This window comes from Dermacentor silvarum, chromosome 1, assembly GCF_013339745.2.
Source record: "Dermacentor silvarum isolate Dsil-2018 chromosome 1, BIME_Dsil_1.4, whole genome shotgun sequence".
In the NCBI taxonomy this organism is placed as follows: domain Eukaryota; kingdom Metazoa; phylum Arthropoda; class Arachnida; order Ixodida; family Ixodidae; genus Dermacentor; species Dermacentor silvarum.
In genome coordinates this window covers 191342871-191364946 of record NC_051154.1, presented here as the reverse complement: position 1 = coordinate 191364946, position 22076 = coordinate 191342871, and the positions used below count along the sequence as shown (strand labels likewise).

At 46.2% G+C, this 22076-nt stretch overlaps 1 protein-coding gene across 1 annotated transcript; it reads left to right on the top strand.

Moving 5' to 3' along the window:
• The first annotated feature begins 7425 nt into the window (after positions 1 to 7425).
• On the top strand, positions 7426 to 20595 carry LOC119436178 (uncharacterized). The gene is made up of 5 exons (XM_037702949.2): positions 7426 to 7648; positions 8383 to 8707; positions 9365 to 9395; positions 12536 to 12648; positions 20517 to 20595. Exons 1-5 carry the CDS (start codon positions 7426 to 7428, stop codon positions 20593 to 20595), a joined length of 771 nt encoding a protein of 256 aa, XP_037558877.1.
• Positions 20596 to 22076: the final 1481 nt, after the last annotated feature.

The window sequence follows — 22076 nt, the reverse complement described above, 5'->3', positions numbered from 1 at the left end:
CAGTTCATGATCTCGCTAATCCAGCATCGAACTAGCTTAACGACCTAAAACAATTCCAAGCGCGACGAAACACAGGAAAACCAACTTGTGCCAGCTGAAGACTCAAACAACATTTAAACGATACAGCGTACCGCTACAATTGCATAACATGAAAACAGCTCGAGACAAGTCTGTATCAAATGAAAGTGATCGATTAAAGTTTGCAACACTTATGAAACAACGGGCCAATGCACCGTGCGGTTTTTCAATCAGGCAGACAAGCAGCTTCGTCATTTTTTTGTTTTCTGCAATGCGGTTCCCTTCGACCACGTAAGATGCGCTTCTCAAGCTGGTTGTTAAATCCAATTTCGACGTCACGTGGCGCGCTGTGTTTGTGCTAACAGCTTGGAGGACGGGAGAAGCACTAGCGAAGGCCTGTTTTGGAGGAGAGCAGTGGAGACAGAGAGCACGGCGGTATGCTGCGCCACTGAGGGCGAGTACGTGCCAGAGTGCCATTGGCGAGTGCCAGAGTCGGCTCTCCTGTATATCTTACTTCACGATGTCGACACTTCAATGTTTCCCTGGCTGTGAATTTTTTTGAAATGGGTACCACGAAGAAGCAACTAATGAGCAAATTCACCTGGACTGATTTTGCTCAGCGGTGGTGGCAACGGAAACAGTCGGCTCGTGACTAACTCCTATCCTCTGACTTTGCAGTTACTAGCCAAAGTGTGGTAACTGATGGGCGCCTGCTGCCTCTTTCACTTCTTCAACGCCATATCAAGAGTTCCGGAGCCGTATCAAGAATCGACAGCGCCCCCAACGTGGCCTACGTCACCAAGACGCTTCAACAAATGGCGCAATCCCGGCACCGGAGGACCATTTGCTCAGCGGTGGTGGCAACGGAAACAGTCGGCTCGTGACTAACTCCTATCGTCTGACTTTGCAGTTACTGGCCAAAGTGTGGTAACTGATCGGCGCCTGCTGCCTCTTTCACTTATTCAACGTCCATATCAAGAATTCCGGAACCATATCAAGAATCGACAGCGCCCCCAATGTGACCTACGTCACCAAGACGCTTCTACAAAAGGCGCAATCCAGGCACCCGACGACCATTTGCTCAGCGGTGGTGGCAACGGAAACAGTCGGCTCGTGACTAACTCATATCGTCTGACTTTGCCGGTTGGTGTATACTGTATTTACATTTCACTAAAATGGTCGTTGTCTGCCCCCTGCCACCGCCACTGATGCAATCGCTTCCTGTTGATCTTTGTAGCTTCCTTTCATTGACCACTGTTGCCGTGAGTCTTTGGTTCTCTGTTCGATATTTCCGAGTTCGATGCCCGTTTAGTTTGTTATGAGCCACTCTTAGAAAGTGGTACATATCCAACCTGCTCTTAATGCAAATATGGCTATCACTTGGAAGCATGCTCGGGTGCGAGCAAGACGACCTTCAAAAAAGACGATGCCGCAAAGAAACCATTGAAGTGCCAAACATGCCTTGTTTTGGCGGCTCGAAGGGCACGTGGCGAAAAGAGCCACACCGGCGAGCATAAATTGGCCTTCGAGACGATACTTATTGAAATTAATAAGAAGCTGGCCCAAATACCTGACATACAAAGCAAGGTGGATGCATTAATGGTATTAAAAAATACAGTGGACAAATTGGAGCTGTCTGTTCAGCATTTGTCTGATCAATATGATTCGGTGCTTGCTGAAATGCAAAAGCAATCAACTGAAATAGCCGCCCTTAAAAAGAGGGCAGATTCCGTCGGGTCATCTAACACCAACATGAACGTTCTTGAGTTGCAAAACCAAGTTAATGTCCTAAAGCAATACAGCAGACGACAAAATATTGAAATTCATGGCCTACCTGTCACCCAGAATGAAAATTTGCTCGGGAAGTTGAATAATTTAGCAGCTAAGCTTACCCTTTCGGAATTGACTAGCTCTGAAGTCAAAGGCGTGCACAGACTTCCGCCAAAAACTGGCAAAGTTCCTGTCGGGCTCGTTCGTTTCGTATCACGTGCCACACGTGATCAGTGGATGGCTAAGAAGGTCGAATTAAAAGACGCGAGCTCTGACATGTATTTCCTTGACAATCTCACACCACACAACAAGCAGCTTCTCTGGCTAATGAAGGCAAAGGCTGCAGAGTATCATTATCAGTTCGCGTGGTACAAAAACGGGAAGCTTTTTGCGCGCAAGGTGCCTGGTGATCGAGCACTGCGCATTGACAGCGAAAGGGACCTTGATAAGATTCGCTGAATGGCTTTTCTTTTATCACTTGCATTACTTCAATTGCGAGTTTTACAATCATGGATATATCTTCCATGAAGCCATATATCATGATGCTGAATCTTTCAAATCTTTTGTGCAGTCCCCCTCTTTTAAGAAGAAGGACGGAATGTCGATTTTCCCTTTAAACATACGCAGCCTGAGAAACAAACTGATGTACTACTTGATTCATTAGATCATACGTTTCATTTCTTGGCCTTCACTTAGACTTAGAACTTATGTGTGTTCGATGTAGTATATTTCGAAGGATATAAACATGAAGGTGTATATAGACCGAATCGTAGGGGTGGTGGAATGTCATTATATATCAAATATGTCTTATATGAGGTGCTTCCCGAATTTTGTTGCGTTCGCGCACATTATGAATCTATTGCCGTTAAATGTATAACATCTGTCTCAGTTTATCACCCCCTATCAGGGGATACGCAAGAATGTTTAGGATTTATACCTACGGTTTTTGAATATGCGTCCTTAAGTAATTTAGGTATTGTCCTTGGTGATTTTAATATTGATCTGCTATTGATCAGCACACAAAGTAGACAGTTTTTAGATGTAACCGTGTCATTCTCATGCACAAACTTGATAGGATTGCCCACTAGAATAACAGCAAGTGAAACACTACTAGACTTGTGCATAACTAACCATGATAGAAGTGGCGTAAACGCTGGTGTGCTAACAACTGATCTGAGCGATCACTTATCAGTATTTTGTTTTTTCCCTGCGGCAAGGAAAGAAAAAAATGTTAACGATGCTCCTGTTGCATATCCCTCCTTCAATCCCAATGCCTTGTCTATATTTCATGCTAGTATTGAGAGTATTGACTGGAGTGACGTGTAAAGTGGGCAAAACCCTGGTGCATCGTATGAATTGTTCCTGCAACATGTAAAGAGTTCCTATGATGCTGCCTTCCCACTCCAATACTATAAAAGGCACAGCAAGTCCAGGAAACCATGGATTAACAGAGATCTTTACAATAGAATTAGAGAACGAGGTAAACTATACCATAACTTCATTAGACTAAGGGACATATCTCGACTACATGAATACAAAAATAATCGCAACAAATTAAACTTGGATTTGAAGAGAGCTCGTATTCAGTATTATTAGGCTATATTTGCTGGGATCTGCTGTAATCCCAGGATAGCTTATAATTCGGGACATATGCTCATAGGGAAAACAAAGGATAGCGTTCCTACGACACTAACGATTGACGTCGTATAGATCACTGAAGCCAGTCTAGCGGATAAATTCAATAATCATTTTCTAACTTCAGGTGCAGAAAATCAGGCAGGTGATACAACAAATGACTGCGAACAATACATTTCTTCTCCCTGCGCGAAATCTATTTTCTTGACTCCATGTAGTGAACTAGAAATAGTTACATACCCTAAATCGTTAAATAAAAATACTGCCGCTGGTTACGATAACATTAAAGATGATCCGATTAAACATGTTGCTGAATTACCATGTGGCCCACTGCAGCATATCTGTAATCAAGCTTTCGCCACGGGCACTGGCATGAAGATAGCTAAAATAGTAGTCATCCACAAAGGTGGCTCTCGCAATGACTTGAAGAACTACCGGTCTATATCTGTGCTACCTTTATTTTCGGAAGTCTTAGAATATACACTAAAATCACGATTAAGGAAGTTTCTTGGCCACCACGAAATGCTTGCCAGGCAACAATTTGGCTTCCGTGAAAAGAAATCAACCAAAATGGCACTCTCGGATATTAAAGAAAAGCTAGTTATTAATATTGATAATAAGGCAATACATTCTTGGATTATTTCTAGACTTTAAAAAGGCGTTTGATTCTATTAAACATCCCATTTTGTTTCGCAAACTCCCTCTCTACGGTGTTAGAGGTTTGGTATTAAATCCGATACGCAGTTATCTATCCGACAGGGTGCAGTTTGCTAGTCTAAATGGTTATCGTTCCCAATCACAACCGAAAAAATATGGCGTACCGCAAGGCTCCATCCTTGGACCATTATTATATAGGAGATATTGTGAATATACCGCGAACCCCTGACATAATCATCTATGCAGACGACAAAAGTATCTTTTTCACAGGTAAACACTTACTTGAACTTGAAATGGCAGCTAAATAGATGGCTAACAGAACTATCAAACTGGTTGCATTTAAGTCAACTTCAAATAAATGTAGGAAAAACTAAGGATATTATCTTTAAAAGCCGTAATAAGCCTGATGACTATAGTACTTGTATTATATTTAAAAACTGTGCCGTCGAACGGGTTCCTACTTATAAATTTCTAGGTGTTGTCTTTGAAGAGAACTTGAGCTGGACACCTCATGTAAACAAGCTCCATGCAAATATGTGCAGGTCAATTTCAATATTGTATAATATCGGAACCTTGGTGCCAAAATGGTTAAAACTTCAATTATACTATGCCCTTGTTCATTCACATCTACACTACTGTCTACTAATTTGGGGTACAACTAGGACAAATTTAGATAGGTTGACAATCCTACAAAGAAGAGCTGTGCGTTGCATTGAGAACCTTAAACGAAGTGACCACATAGCGCCATTTTTTCCCCAAACTAAACATACTCACAATAGATCAGCTATTCCAATTAAGGCTCGCTATGTATGCTCATAGGGAAATTTTGCATTGCCCAAATACCCTGTACACTTCTTCGTCATCTGAAAACTCGCAATATCACCTTTGGCATAACCGACTTAGAACACCTATGTTTAGAACCAAATATGGTATTCAGACACTCGCCTACCTAGTACCTCATTTCCTAAATAATAATCGAGAAATCGCTAATATGATTCAGGAATCAGGAATGCAGGTCGGCTTACCGTCTCAAGAAAAAGGTTAGGAATTATCTTTTGCTTAGCTCTTAACATTCCTGTACGGTACTTAGCTCTCCTAGCGGTCTCAATATTTTTTTTTTCTCTTTTCTTAGTCTCTCTTCTTTCTCTTAATTTTTTTTCTCCTATTTGTTGTATAATGTTTTGTAACACAGATCAGTATTATATGCTTGTTTAAATATTTCCTTGTTCTCTCGCATTACTGATGCTATAGTATGTATAGAGCGTACCAATTTGATTGTCTGCCGCATACACTTTGTTCTTCCTTTTCTTGTTTCTATATATTGTAGCACTGTCTTTCATAATATTCCACCCCATTAGCAATGTATGGGTAGGGGGCCTTTGTCAGGTGGTTGCATCTGCCTTTAGCCCCTATATACATCCCAGACAATGAATTGTCTAAATAAAGCATCCCCCCCCCCCCCAAAAAAAAAAAAAGTGTACAAGGACTGGGTGATTGTGTACTTGTCATAAAGACTGTTGACGCCACACTTCTAGCCACGCAATAGACCAGGCCAGTGTAGCTACTCTTTTTTTTTCACGAAAAGAGCAAGCGGCAGCACATTCGAAGCTGCAGCCTCAAATGTACAAGAGCATGTTGTTGTTTTTAACAAACATCGATGCTTTGCTAGTGGCGGCATCGGTAACTGACTGCACATGTAGGCATCTCGCTAGCCAGTTGCAGTTAGTTATCGTGCCAATGTTTCGAAGGGACGCGCGCGAAATATATTATCAAGGCAGACAAAGCGCACAGGCCATAAATTAACGTACCGAATGTGTTTGGTTTGGCCTGTGTCCGGTGCCATCCACTCCAAATCCAACATCGCGGCAAATACAGCCTTAAAGGGGCTGCTATCTCCTTGTGTTGCAACTTTAATCTCAGCTGCACCCGCCCTGGTTGCTCAGTGGCTATGGTGTTGGGCTGCTGAGCATGAGGTCGCGGGATCGAATCCCGGCCACGGCGGCCGCATTTCGATGGCGGCGAAATGCGAAAAACACCCGTGTACTTAGATTTAGGTGCGCGTTAAAGAACTCGAGGTGGTCCAAATTTCCGGAGTCCCCCACTACGGCGTGCCTCTGTGGTGCGCAGGTTCTTGTTTTAAAGCAGGTCTCTAAGGCAGAGCCTCAGAGGACCTAATCAAAGGACAAAGCCGTTTGGTTGCACAGCACACAAAAACATTTAATGCAAGCAAGTATGGAAAGCAACCTTGTACGTACAACCACACAAGGAAATATTCACAGCATGCTACAACTATAACTTAAACCAGCATGATGACTGACTGAGAGTCAGAGCTATCTCTTTGGAGATGGTATAACAAAAACACAACCAGCGACAGGGCTATGGAGTTATGGCTACTGCGTGAGAGAGTTCGACGCCGATGGGTGGCGGCAAGGCGACGAGAGGGGCGGCGTTCGTCTCACCAACGTTTCGGCGTCGCTGAGCGACGGGCAGTTGGAGACGGCGTCGTGGCCAGGCAGCTCGGTGCAAACTCAGGCCCGTGGCCCGACTGTTTGCGTTCTGCCTGCGGGCTCACGAGTTCGCCAGGCTCGGGCAGCCATCCGTGGTCGGGTGGAGTGGCGACGTCCGGGAACTGGCTGGCAGGAGGCCCCGGCCGGGTGAAGTCGTGGAGGCTCGGGTCCGGAACCCGATGACCTGTCTTCAGCTCCCGGTCCGGTGGTCGTCCTTCGCCCGGCGTCGCTTCCTGGAGCTCGTCCCCTCTTCCGCCACTGCCTCGTTTTTCTTCCCTCTGGTCAGTGTGTTACTTTTGGATTGGTTATCTTCGGGCTCCGTGGGCATCGGTCATTGGCCCCCGTGAGCGCCGTGGTCCTTTCCAATTGGATGGTGCTTGGTTTGTTTGCTTTTCTTTGTGCCGCGGCGCCTCGTGCTTGACCCTCTTTGTCGTCGTCGTCGTCTTGCGCTCACCATGTTCACGTTCACAAGCGCACAATTCACTAAACTTTGTCTTCGCGCACTACCACACGCCACAGCCTCATAATCAGATCATGGTTTTGGCACGTAAAACCCCATAATTTAATAATAATCTTAGCTGCACCTCGTTGTGGGAGAAAGAGTCGGAAGACTCGATTCACCCGACATTGCACAAAAGCATAATTGTCGTGAAATCCTTCGCACGCTCGAGAAACTTATACTATCTCTGTAATGGTCTGCACGACGGCTGTGAAATATGTAACGGTATAGAGCAAAACACGAAGCTCCAAAAATGTCAAGAACCCAATTACCGTTGCTTTCCAACCACTGTCATGAGCTGAGCTGTTATAACAGCTGTCTACCAAACTTTCTGCAGATATGTTTCCTGTCCAATCAGAGCAGCACCTTCAAATTTCGGAGCAGTCGTCGTCCGAGTCTGCACCCCTTCACCCCGAGCTAAACGACGACCCACTAGGCTGCTGGGCTGCTGGCATGGCGGAGGCGATCTCTAGCGAGGACCTGCCCATGCAGCCCGACTCTACCAACCAGACACGCAACTCACTGCAGGACTCGGCGCACACGCAACTCTCCCCAGTTCCGAGTAAGTATCTTTCCGCAATGAGAACAACAGGAAGGACTGGATGGCGCTCATCGGCGGTGTGGATCGACGGTAGACTGTCCGTCCCATCTCTGGAGCGATATATTATTGTGATAGCAATTATATGGACTAGGATAACATCACTATACTACATTTCTGGGACATAATGCAGCCGGAATTTTGGACTACGCAAGGTTTGCGGCCCGGGAGACGAGAGCACCCCTCATCAAAAAGTTGGGACAAACAAAATTCTCAATGTTCATGATTAAATAGTAATCAGTTCAACGCTATTTCGAAAATATAGTTATTTGATTTGGTCAAATAACTATAAAAAATATGTAAAAGACACAGCAATACAGCAAACAATATCCTCCGTAGTTTTTTTTTTTTTTTCGTAAACTTCTGCAATCCTCCGTAAGTCTTTCTTTCTTTTTTTTTTTGTAAACTCATTTGTAGTTTTACTTTAAGTACATTGGCCGGCGTTTTTTATTCTTTTTTTGGACTCGCGGAAAATAATAGCGGTTGAAGTAGCAATTGACATGGAACACCGCGAAAAAATGCGCGCTGGCCGGTCCCCCTATAGGGCAACCTTAAAACGTCCTATCACAGCTACTCCATGTAGTTGTGAAGACAATAAACCGTGCATGCTGAAGTTGCTTCGTTTGCGTCCCAAAATCAGGCTATATAAAAGCAAAATTCCGACTGTATCGCTAGACTCGAAACCCTGCGTCATGCAGGCCCCGAAAAGCTCGCACCTCCACCATCCGAGGGCCAGCCGGTGCCACCTCCGCTGTCTCAGCGAAACACGCTGCTAGTGCGCCGCAAGACCACGCCGGTGTTGGCCAAAGTCAAGGACTCTCGCACGGTGGGCGCTGAAGCGGCTCCACCAATTAGGGCCAGGAGTGCCCTGGCAAATCAGTACTTGCAGAATATTGGACATCTGCGTAGCGCGGAAGGGGACCATACCTTTCAGCTGGCCAAGGATCCCATGGGCATCGAGACCACCATGGAGCAAACCGACAACGGCAATAAAGAAGAATTTGAGGAGCTCACCCTAAAATTGTGAGTGGCGTCAGACCTGCATGCTGAAATACATTGTTAGATGCAGCATTCATGCGTTAACATTGACACGAGTGAGGCACAGCTATAGGCTGTGTTCATTGCGAACTGCAACTACTCGAGAATTAGCGCTGCGCGGAGAAACTCGTTTTCGCTGCAGTAACGTCATGCATAGCAAGCTCGCAAGCGGGTAGTTTTGCGTGAACCGTCACGGCACTGCGTACTGTGTCCAGATGTAGCCCTACTACACAGTGCGGGGACGCGCGCAGCGGAACCAGGAGGCAACGGACAGCGTGGGTATAAGATGCTCGAAAAAGCGGTCTCGCGTTGTTCGTGCGCGTACCGTCCGTCATTCAGCCTAATATTCGGCAGCAATTAAAAGGGTTCAAATACACGTTTCCGGAGTAAAAGGAACAAGAAAGCGTGTAATTTTTTTTTCTTTGAAGAACCTGGACTAACTTTGCATTTAGAGCTTTCAGTAAGCACTCGGCCACCACTGTTGCCAGTCAGCTTCACGAGAGATATCATTGAACGTTTCGATGCTAAAGCTTCTAATGCCTACAATGATAAACTATGCACGGTCTTTGTGCGAACAGTAGATGTAACGTGATTATTAGCAATGCTGCTTGAATCTCAGATCAATTTTCTATCTCCGTGCAGGCCCGACGCCGAACAAAGCATGACGTCGCAGGTAACTTTCCTTCTCTACATTTTCTTCTCAAAGAAAGATTTTCTTATTCCTATGGTAATAGAGCTAAGAGTGAATTGATGCTTATTACAGGGTATTTTAAGCCTGGTTAACGATGACCCCTGCAGCTAGTGATAACTTCTGCTCGTATATAGTTCTGCAAGGACAGAGGAAACCTCGCCCTGACCTATTTTTCACATTGTGGTACGAGTACAAATAGTCGGTGGCCGGTGAGTAAGGCATTATAAGAACGATGGTCACTGAGCACCATCATCATCAGCAGCAGCCTATATTTATGTCCACTGCAGGACGAAGGCCTCTCCCTGCGATCTCCAATTACCCCTGTCTTGTGCCAACCGATTCCAACTTGCGCCTGTGAATCTCCTAACGTCATCACTCCACCTAGTTTTCTGCCGTCCTCGACTGCGCTTCTCTTCTCTTGGTATACATTCTGTAACTCTAATGGTCCCCCGGCTATCTATCCTACGCATTACATGGCCTGCCCAGCTCCACTTTTTTCGCTTAATGTCAACTACAATATAGGCTATCCCTGTTTGTTCTCTGATCCACACCGCTCTGTTCCTGTCTCTTAACGTTAGGCCTAACATTTTTCGTTCCATCGCTCTTTGTGCGGTCCTTAACTTGTTCTCGAGCTTCTTTGTTAACCTCCAAGTTTCTGCCCCATGCGTTAGCACCGGTAGAATGCAATGATTGTACACTTTTCTTTTCAACGACAGTGGTAATCTCCCAGTCAGGATTTGGTAATGCCTGCCGTATGCACTGCAACCCAATTTTATTCTTCTGCAAATTTCTTTCTCGTGATCAGGGTCCCCTGTGAGTAATTGACCTAGATAAACGTACTCCTTTACAGACTCTAGAGGCTGACTGGCGATCCTGAATTCTTGTTCCCTTGCCAGGCTATTGAACATTATCTTTGTCTTCTGCATATTTATGTTCAACCCCACTCTTACACTTTCTCGGTTAAGGTCCTCAATCATTTGCTGTAATTCGTCCCCATTGTTGCTGAATAGGACAATGTCATCTGCAAACCGTAGGTTGCTGAGATATCCGCTGTTGATCCTCACTCCTAATCCTTCCCAGTCTAAGAGCTTGAATACTTCTTCTAAGCATGCAGTGAATAGCATTGGAGAGATTGTGCCTCCTTGCCTGACCCCTTTCTTGATAGTTATCTTTTTATTTTTCTTGTGGAGAACCAAGGTTGCTGTGCAATGCTGGTAGATATTTGCCAATATATTCACGTATGCATCCTGTACTCCTTGGTTACGTAATGCCTCTATGACTGCTGGTATCTCTGCTGAATCAAATGCTTTTTCATAATCTATGAAAGCCATATAGAGAGTTTGATTGTACTCCGCAGATTTCTCTATGGCCTGGTTGATGAAATGGACATCATCCATCGTAGAATATCCCTTCCTGAAGCCAGCCTGTTCTCTTGGTTGGCTGAAGTCAAGTGTTGCCCTGATTCTATTTGAAATTACCTTGATGAATATTTTATACAATACTGAGAGCAAGCTAATGGGTCTATATTTTTTCAATTCTTTAACGTCACCCTTCTTATGGCTGAGTATAACGTTGGCGTTCTTCCAGCTTTCTGGTACACTTAAAGTCGTGAGGCATTGCGTATAAAGGGCCGCAAGCTTTTCAAGTATGATATCTCCTCCATCCTTGATTAAATCGACTGTTATTCCATCTTCTCCAGCAGTATTTCTCCTGGTCATGTCTTTCAAGGCCCTTCTAACTTCATCGTTAGTTATAGAATGGGCCTCTGTATCCTGTTCATCACTGTATACTTCGAATGAAAGTAGCTTGGCTGCTCTGGGGACTGTACAGGTCAGTATAGAATTATTCCGCTGCTTTTACTATGTCATCGAAATTGCTGATGATATTACCCTGCTTATCTTTCAGTGAATATATTTTGCCTTGTCCTATGCCTAGTTTTCTTCTCACTGATTTCATGCTGCGTCCATATTTTACTGCTTCCTCAATATTTTCCACGTTATAATTTCGGATATCCCTTCCTTTCTTCTTGTTGATCACTTTCGACAATTCAACGAGTTCTATCTGACCTCTAGAGTTTGACAGTTTCATGTTTTGCCGTTTCTTTATTAGGTACTTTGTTACTTGGGAGAGCTTACCTACTGGTTGCCTTGGTGCCTTACCTCCCACTTCAATTGCTGCTTCTGAGATCAACCTAGTTACGGTTTCATTCATTACTTCTATGATGTCTTTATCTTCCTGTTCTAAAGCTGCTTATTTGTTTGCGACCACCAGCCTGAACTGGTCTGCTTTTACCCTTACTGCGTCTAGCTTGGCCTTTACTGCGTCTAGGTTGGCCTGTTTCTTCATGACTAACTTTATTCTTTCTCTCTTCAAATTGCGAGAAATCCTACACCTCACTAACCCATGGTCCCTGCACTTTACCTTACCTAACACTTCTACATCTTGCACTATGCTGGGATCGGCAGAGAGTATGAAATCTATTTCATTCCTTGTTTTTCTATTAGGCGCCTGTCCGGACCCAGAGATTCTTAGCACCCTCTGCCGCGTAGCAGGGCCGCCTTGGTCAGGTGCTCTGCAGCCGCTGGGGCTGAGGGCCATGGGTAAATTGTAAGAGTCATTTGGGAGGTAGCGGCCGAATACTGCTCCAGGGAGGCCAATTCCTGTTCTGGTAAGGGAGTGCCTTTGTTGAAGCTTAGTGCATGGGACTTCGTAATTTGGTTGCATCTTGACTAGTATAGCCCCACTAGCTCTCGGCGATTTTTTTTCCCGGTGTCAGGCGCCACTCCGCATTGTATCAAAGGAGACCTGGCAAATGACCGGCATTCTGTTACTTGACGTGCTGCGATGCTGATTCGGGACATTCTTCCTGGTGCAGTAAACCTTTCCACGCCAGGAATGAATGCGTGTTAGTGTCAGAATTACTTGCACTGCTTCACTGATAACACAGTTCGCATTTACCTGATATCCGTTCTGTTTCGATGATAGAATAACATGTCTAACTATAATTTACACTTAATTTAGTGCTAACCGTTCCATGTAAACGGGCAATCGCTGTGTTCCATGACGCAAGATGCTTTATACAGTTATATGTTGTTGCAATATGTGCTGTCACTGCTGTGCAGGCGGATCAGCAGCAGGAAGCGGACGCGAAGCCCAACGACTTCGCAACCCTTCCTGTTTGCGGCCGTATCGCGTTTTGGAGGGAGCGAGAGACTGATGCATTTTGCAAAAGCCGGTGAGTGCAGTAGTTTTAAATGCGAAGAATTTCTTGCCGGCGGCTCGTGTCTGTTGTCCCGCGTCCCACACCCCACAGCGCATGCGCGTCCCCTTCCCCTCCTCTCCTACGCTCCCCCCTTTCTCTCCTCTAGGAATCCTATACTGAGCGGCGCCCGCGTCCCACACCCCCACAGCGCATGCGCGTCCCCTCCCGCTCTCTCTCCTCTCCTACGCCCCCCCCTTTCCCTCCTCTAGGAATCCGGAGCGGCGCGATCGACAGGTGGTGCGACAGCTGCATACTCCGCTGGGGGCGCCACGGTAGTTCCGCGGTATGAAAATGACGGAGTGCGCGCGCCTCATCGCCGCGATGAGCGCTCGGCCGCGAAACCATCTCCCGCTCAAGCTGCATACTCCGCTTGGGGCGCCACGATTGTTCCGCGGTATGAAAATGACGGAGCGCGCGCGCCTCATTCTCTCTGTGCAGCGACGCGATGAGCGCTCGGGCCGCTGCCGCGAAACCATCTCCCGCTCAAGCTAACCATCTCCCCGCTGCTTCGCATCCACACATGGTTCCCTTTAACGGGAGATGGAGTAATTTTATTGCGATAGCAATTATATGGACACTTCAAGCGGATTTCTGCCGTCGGCGTCGGCGTCGCCGTGAGGTTCCGTATAGATAAAATCTTCGCCGCGTGCCGTATGCCCGAGCGGAAGCGTGCGGGGACGCGCGCTATCACGGAGAGCGAACGCACTCAATCACCCACGCGCAAGCAAGGAAGCGGGAAGCCAGCGCCGGAGGGAGCGCGGGGGGGGGGGGCGCACTTTACTCTGCCAACAACCGCGCTCATAGCTCGCCCGCACCGTCTCTTATCTCCACACGGCTCTGACCTTTGTATGCGCTGTGCATTCGCCGCTCAGTTTCCGTTGAAGCGATAGACCGCACGTACCTTCGCCCGCTGCGGCGTATGCTCTTGCTGCCAGCGTTTTGACAGTCGTTGTCTGCAGTCATTCAGTGTGATCTATTCATGTTTGTTTGTGCGCGCTCACACCACGCTTGTTCATTCAGTTAGTAATAGTCGGGCCACATTTTCCAACGCACGCTACACATGCAATGCTGCCCAGATCGGCAGTGCAGCACTACAGGTATGTCCCTTCGCACGCGCTGCCCACGGGAAGCGCTTCTCATCAACACCACCGTTTCACACGCGCCTTCTCGTGGTCATCGAGTCTCTCTTCATGTCGGTCTACTTACGCCGCAGCACACCTGCTTACTTAATCAGCTCATGTTTACTACAATTCATATTGCTACCAAAGCCGCTCACCCTACTTCGTATGACATTGCTGTGTTGCTATCGCATTCATTGCTTCGCCCTTAGGGCGAAACTGTGACATTTTTTTTTTACTGCGACGGCACTTTAGCGTTAGAAATTAAGTTACCTCTTTCCGTCAGTTAAGTTACGCTGTGATCATGCTACTTCCTCAACTTGGCCACCATTTCACCCTCAGCACCACATGGCAACTAAAAACGGTAGGTGACCCTAATCTTTTATTTAGGTGTCTCTTAGTGGCACTCGCACCTCGACGTTGGTATTCTTTGCATTGGTGGGAGGTAATCTGTGATTTCTAATTAATTCTACTTACTCCATACACTTCAGTAACTCAACTTGTAACTAAACTTATGCTTTGATATATCTATAATGAAACCCATGAATTTTGTACTGTACTGTTTCTTTTCTATTTTTTTCTGAATTTCGTCCTTGCTCGTCTCAGGAGGTGAACCGGAATTGCTGCGCAAGAAACAAGAATGTCACTCGATGCTCGTGCCACTAAAAACAAAACTTCGCCCACTGCGACCCCTCGGGCCTGAATTCATTCCACTGCAGTTATGTGCAGTTCAGGCGGCTATATATAGTGCGGAGCCGAACGCGCAAACCACTGAGCCGCCGCACAGCATTCGTGTGCGGCAGTTTTGCCGTTTTTGTAGCGTGCGCGATGCATGAAGACACCGAGAGCGGCGTTCGTGCACGTACAGTCGCAATCTTTTTGAGGGTGAATACGGGAGCGCGTGGCTTTCTATATCACCAGCGCCGTCAGACGGCAGCCACAATATCTGCGCGCTAAAGCCCCTATACTGCGCGCATGCTCGGGGAGGGTAGGCTCCTTTCGTGCGCATTACGTCATCGTAGCGCGCGTGTGTCGTCTGCTAGCAGTTTTTCCCCTCAATAGAAACCAAATTATGACAGAAACCACGATTTTGATGCTTTTAACTCAGAACGTCGTGCTTCTTATGCTTGGCGTTATTGTAATTACTTCAACTTTTCACTTTGTTTAGTTTTCCTTCTGCTGTGTTTTTATCGTACAACGAGCAGGCAAGGGAACACAAACATCCAAACTTTTATTTGGTGCAAGTTCAACAAAAGATTGATCCGTTTAGAAGTAGTATTAGTAAGCAGGAATAATTTTATCTTTGATGATGTTAGTATTTTGTCATACAAACCTTTGCGGAAACAACTGCTGCCATCCTAGAGGGCAGTGACGCGTACAGCGCTGGCACAAAGTCATGATGCGCTCGAAGGTCCTCCCATTCTTGTCGAACGGCTGCCCACAGCTCGTCCCCAGTCGTCGGGCGGACAGGTTTTCGCACCATGGCTGCTTTGATGTACCCCCGTATATTTTCGCAGATGTTCATGTCAGCGCCTTTGGCCGGCCAGGAAGTTATGCTGATTCTGCGATTTTCTATATGTTCCTTGACAACTTTTGCCGTGTGAACCGGCGCCAGGTCATGTTGAAACATAAAGTCTACATCGGGAAAGACGCTGTGGGCGTAGGGCAGCAACACATTGTCTAAAATTTCTGTGCAGTATCGCGGCGATGTAAGGGCGCCTTCTATGCGATGCAGAGGCCCGAGATCATGCCTTGACACCACGCCCCACACGTTCAGGCAGTTTCGGCCACTCGCGGCGACTCCCTGCACATTGGCTGGCTCGTAACTGCATGGAAATCGTATTTCTGACCATCCTTCGCAAAATCAAACGTGCATTAAAAAAAGTTTCTTACCGTGTGCCTCTGGTTCGCCAAACTCGCATCCGTTGGTCTTGGCGAGTTGTAAAAGTCGACTCATCCGAGAAGATCACTCGGCCCCAGTCATCTGCCATCCATGAGGCGTGTGCTTCGGCAAACTGTAGACGTGACTTCTTGTTCGAAGCAGTGACGACTGGCTTTCGTGCAGCTACAGAATTTCGCAGTCCAGCACTTCGGAGGCGTCGCCGGACCGTAGCAAGGGAAGCGTCCACATCTAGCTGCTCCCACACTTGCCTCGCGGACTGGAGCGGGTTCTCGACGACAGCAGCTACCATAAGCGCGTCTTCATCCTCCGTCGTTGCCTTTGGTCGACGCCTGTGTGGAGCATCACAGAGTCGGCCTTCCTTGCTGAATGCCTGAATAATCCTGTTGACGGTCTTTAGCGGCCTGTGCACGAGAGCACCGATGGAGCGCTGTGAATATCCCTTGAGCGAATACTGTATGATTTTCCACCTCTCTTTTTCGGGAACGTGGGCCATGCTGAAATTCAGTTGCTGCTCTGACAGATGCGGTAATGTGCAAGAATATATACAGGGTGTTTCAGCGAACACTTTCAAAAATCCTTAAAGGTTGCCTGTGGCGGATAGCACAACTCTAGTTCAGGAGCTGGTCTATTCGAAGAGGCGGACATTACTTGCACAAGAAATTGAAATGCCTAATCGAATAATTAAGAGAAATTCACTAATTAAGTTTTTAACTAATTACTTGATGGCCGATATTGCAATTAACAAATCGTAGCCGTGGAGTACGCAAGGTGGCTCCACTTGGAACGAATTCTCGGGATGACACCAGTTTCGAGATATTAATTCCCGAACTTTGCAGAGAAATGCATTGGCGTTCCAGTTAGGTTCTTAACAAAACGTCGCTTTATGCATTGAAGCACAAAATTAACTGGAACGCCAATGCATTTCTCCGCAAAGTTCGGGAATTATTTTTTTATTTCTCGAAACTGGTGTCATCCTGAGAATTAATTCCAAGTGAACCCGCCTTGCGTACTCCACGGCTACGATTTGTTAATTGCAATATGGGCCATCAAGTATTTAGTTAAAAAGTTAATTAGTAAATTTTTGTTGATTAATCGATTATGCATTTCAATTTTTTGTTCAAGTAATGTCTGCCGCTTCGAGTAGAACAGCTCATTAACTAGAATTGGGCTATCTGCCACAGGCAACTTTAAATAAATGTTGAAAGTGTTCGCTGAAACACCCTGTATACGCTCCTCAAAGACGGAAGCCGCTTTTTAAATACGCCCACAAGGGTCATGAGCATGCGTGGCCTGGCTACAGATAAACAATGATCTTGAGAACGCCCACCAAACATTACATATATTTTCAAATTTATTGATGCATCATGGGGAGCGTAATGAGAAGTTCAACATCGTCACCAATCCCGAACCGTACGGCTACCTTATTGCTGTACGCGCGCAGCAGACGACACGCACTTGCTTGCGTGACGCAATGCGCGCGGCGGGAGAATTTGCGCACGCCGGACACACTGCGCATGAGCAATGCTTCTCGTTGCCGCCGCTGAACCGCGCTGTGAGCTCAGAAGGCCACGCGTTCCCGTGTTCACCCTAAAAAATATTGCGACTGTACTTCGGAAGCAACAGCGGACAAATACGCCAGCTGCTGTTATCCTTACCGTACCTCTCGCAATGACTGCTCTACGCTGTTAAAAGTGTCGTGGTCAGGCCACCGTTGTCGTAGTTTCAGATCGTAAGCCACGGCGGCCGCATTTCGATGGGGGCGAAATGCGAAAACACCCATGTACTTAGATTTAGGTGCACGTTAAAGAACCCCAGGTGCTCGAAATTTCCGGAGTCCCCCACTACGGCGTGCCTCCTAATCAGATCGTGGTTTTGGCACGTAAAACCCCATAATTTTTTTTTAGTTTCACATTGTATGATATTTGCATAAATTAAGATGTCCCACTTCTGTTTCACAGCAATGCAAGCACTTCCACGGTGTTTAAGGCGTCGGTAATCTGGCCTGCGAACTGCTGTCGCTGTAATTAAGGCAGGGAGCCGGCAGATTGTTCATCACTTTGCCGAAGCTATTTTAACTCTTAAATTGGTACAAATCACCTGAATATACCTTTTTCTGTGACAAAACGACTGTTCGGAATGTTCTCGTGTCACCGAAACATCACGGAGCCAATCTCCTTGTTCCAAATTTTCCAGCTCGAAACACCAAGAGCGGAGATGAGCTTTTCCTGGACTCTGCTGCACGAAAACTAACCTTGCCGTTACTAACGGAAAACATTGTACGTTGCCAATCGGTGCGATAACTGTCCTTCGCCCATGGCGAGTGGAAGTTTATGTATGGTCCGCAGGCATATGGTATACCTGTATAGCGTATCATTATACGAGGTGATCATCTTTAAGTTTGCCGGATTATTTAAAAAGCGCCTGTTCAAATAACATAATTCTATTCCTTTAGCTGGTTATCCAGAGACGCGGACATTACTTGCACGTGAAATCAGCGCACATATTCAGCTAATTAAAATGTCACTAATTAACTTAAGTACTTTTAGGCACATATTGCAATTTAAGAATTGTAGCCGGTGAGTTTGCAAGGTTTGCAAATTCGTTCCACTTGGAACGAATTTCCAGATTGACACTAGTTTGGAGATATGCGCCATGAAACTCGCCGTAAAAATGCACTGTTGTTCCTTTGATATCTTTACAAAACGCTTTCATGCCTTGAAGCACAAAAGTAAATGGTACACCCATGTATTTCGTCCCACACTTTGGGAAATATCTCGAAACTGGTGTCATCCTGGAGATTCATTTCAAGTGGATACGTCTTGCAAACTCACCGGCTACAATTCGTAAATTGCAATATATGCCGCAATTAATTAAGAAGTTAATTAGTGATCTTTTATTAATTATATCAATATGTATTTAGATTTCTCGCGCTAGTATTGTTCGCCTCTTCGAATAATCCAGCTCAGGGACAATAATTATGCTATCTGCCACAGGCGACGCTTAAAAATTCAGGAAAACTTAAAGATCATCACCCCGCACGCATATACGCAGCTTTGAAGTCCCGCAAAGCTTAAAGATGCCTAGGCGTATTATAATTAACGGGCGCATAAGGTACTCACGCAGTGTCGTACTTGCCCTGCGTGACGAACCGGAGATGTCGTCTTTGTAGGTATACGGAAGATGAAGTTAGACGTCAACGGCGATGAGGCTCGGCGCATTGCGGTTGCCGCACGCCTGTTCGACTATACCGCGGTCCGGCTCGAGAAAACAATGGAGGACAGCAACTTTTACATTAGGAAAGCATTTGTCGCATTTGCAGCTAACCCTCCGCGTTGGCTCGGTCATCTAAGGCGTTGCGCTGCTGAGCACAAGATCGCGGGATCGAATCCCGGCCGCGGCGGCCGCATTTCGATGGAGGCGAAATGCAAAAACGCCCGTGTGCTTGCGCTGTATAGTGCACGTTGAAGAAACCCAGGTGGTCAAAATTAATCCGGAGCCGTCCGCTACGGCGTGCCTCATAATCAGAACTGGTTTTGGCACGTAAAACCCCAGAAAGAAGATTCGCTTCTGCTGTAATCATGCGGCTGTGATAAGATCATAAGAGAAGCTGGGAGAGAGTGGTAGTTCCTCGCGGATTTCGCCCACTGGAATAAATCAGTCGCTCCTCATTAATCTCCCCGATCGCTGGCGAGCGGCATCACACGCACAAAAAAATTACTCCATCTCCCGCTAAAGGGATGCGAAGTAGCGGGGAGATGGTTAGCTTGAGCGGGAGATGGTTCAGCTGCACAGGAGAGAGAATGAGGCGCGCGCGCTCCGTCATTTTCATACCGCGGAACCACCGTGGCGCCCCCAGCGGAGTATGCAGCTGTCGCACCACCTGTCGAGCGCGCCGCTCCCGATTCCTAGAGGAGAGAAGGGGGGGGGGGGGGAGCGTAGGAGAGGAGAGAGAGGGGAGGGGACGCGCATGCGCTGTGGAGGTGTGGCACGCGGTACGACAGACAGAGCCGCCGGCAAGAAATGCTTCACATTTATAAAAAGCTTTGAAACCCATTCGGAGGAAAGTGTTGCTGCTAGACTGTTTTCGCGGCGCGCTTTCTGCTTCTTTAGTGAGGCCGTGCACTGCGGAGGCTTCACGCAAGCGCCGCTGTTTCGGAACCAGAGAGAGCGAATTGGGGTGAGGTCGGGGCGATTGCACGCGTGACGGCCCCACTGGCAGTGCTCAACGTTTTTCCCGCACGTAGCCCACGCGAGGACGTTCTCCCTTATTTCTACATTTAAATTAAACGTAACAATGACCTTCCCCTACGCTTTCTCTGGGGTCAATGTTTGTTTCTTGGTATGGTTCTTCCTCTTAGGGCGGAGATAACGTGGTGGGCTGAGACTTAAGAGCGAGTTGGCCGTAAAGTTCACCTATATATTGCCTGAATTAATTGATTATAATGCAAATAATGTAAACAAATGCAGTATAGAATGCTTTTCGTGGTAGCTGGTTGCAACCTTCGTGCTGGTGTATACTTTGAGCAGAGATACTGAGATTTCGTGTAACTTTTACGCAAAGGAGTCATTTCGGGAAAATTGGGCAATCGAGAGCTTACGTTGTTACGTGGCTATACTGGGTCTGCAATTCATGTGGTATATTGGCTTCTTCAAAAATATCTGCTGTGCTGTCCCTATATAATCACTGTAAGCATGATCCAATTCCTGAATGCTATGTGCAGCTATATTACGCAGGCCATACCAGTGTTCGCTCATTGCACATTTTCAGCGCGTTATGCTTTGCCGTGTATTGAACATGCGTACGCTTTGTCTTCTCCCAGGGTTGCGGACTCCAAGGTGTGCAAGCAGGATCGTTCGCCGATTTCTGCCAGTGTGATGCGGCCTGATCCACAGCAATAATTCTTGTTATCTTTATTTTATCCGTAGTTTTCCTTTAGGTTTATTTTAGTTTAAACTTGAAAAAATTTCAGGAAACGTTGAGTTTTTTTTAACTGTACAATTATTTTTAATTTCTGCATTTAAATTAAAAACAAGTAATTCAGCCTATGTTTTCCTGGTGTCGTGGTCTGTTGGCTTCGTGTGATTGAAACTTACGAAAATCGGGCCCGTCTGTACCCTTCTTCTCGTTCATATATATATATATATATATATATATATATATATATATATATATATATATATCGGGTGTGTGTACAATGACAGGCCCAGTGCATGAGCAGCTGTACCTTATTAAGAAATTGAGATTAATTGTCTCCCGTAAATGAAATTTCTCTGCCTGCACTTAAGTGGGCGGTGAAGCTGCACACAAATGTTAATTAAGGATGGTAAAGAAATAAGCAAAACTCAATTCGCTCACAGTATTCGTGACAAAATTTTTACTACACAATGGGAACGAAATCGGTCAAAACTGCTTTACAGCGTAAGCATAAAAACGAAAAAAAATTTTTTTTCATGACATAATCTCTATAGTTTCCGTTCGAAGAAATTTTTCTGTAGTAAATGTAGAAAATTTCTGCATTTGTTCACTTCCTTTCTCACAGCATTTTTAGTGTATTCTTATAGTTTGCAGAATTGGCACGTTGCCGCTGTCGCTTGTCGCGCCGTGTCCTTTTGTCTAGCTATGGAGCAGTCCATGGCAGAAGATCGTGGGAACCGTTGGAGCGACTGAATTTGGATCCCAAAGGGCATTGTGTTGAACTCCTGCGCGACCTTGCCCATGTGGAGTGCTCCACAAAGCAAATAAATGTTTGCGATGGAACATGCATGTCTAATGTGCACGCACGCGTACAAAGATGCATATAGCTCTGTACGTGTACGCATTTACACGGCGTGCGTGCAGCTATACCGGCACGCGAAGGGCCCGTGTGCCTCCCGTGCACACGCGTCCGTCGCTACGTATATAGGCGGGTCCGCGTGTTGCATCCGGGCAGTTAACGGCGGCAAAATTTGCGTGACGATAGCTTTACGCTCTGCGCAATCAGTTTGCTGCTTTCCTCCGTGCGCTGTGCAATGTGTCATTATGTGGAGCATATGCCGAGTGTTTTAGCTTAACATTAACATATTTTTTTAATCGCCCGTGGTATTTAGCACAAATTTACTTATTCAGCTGGAACACTCGAAGAAGTATACATCACTTACAGTGGAAGTCAGTACTGCATAATTGACTAATTAACAAAATTCCACTAACTAACCTTTCGACTAATTCAGCACACATACTGCAATTCACGAATTGAAGCCACTGATTTCACCAGGCACATCCACTTGGAATGAATTTTGAAACTAGCGCGAGGATCTAGATAAGCGCAGTCAAACTTGCCGCAAAAATGCATTGCTGTTCCACTTACATGTTTTATTGCGATAGCAATTATATGGACACTTAA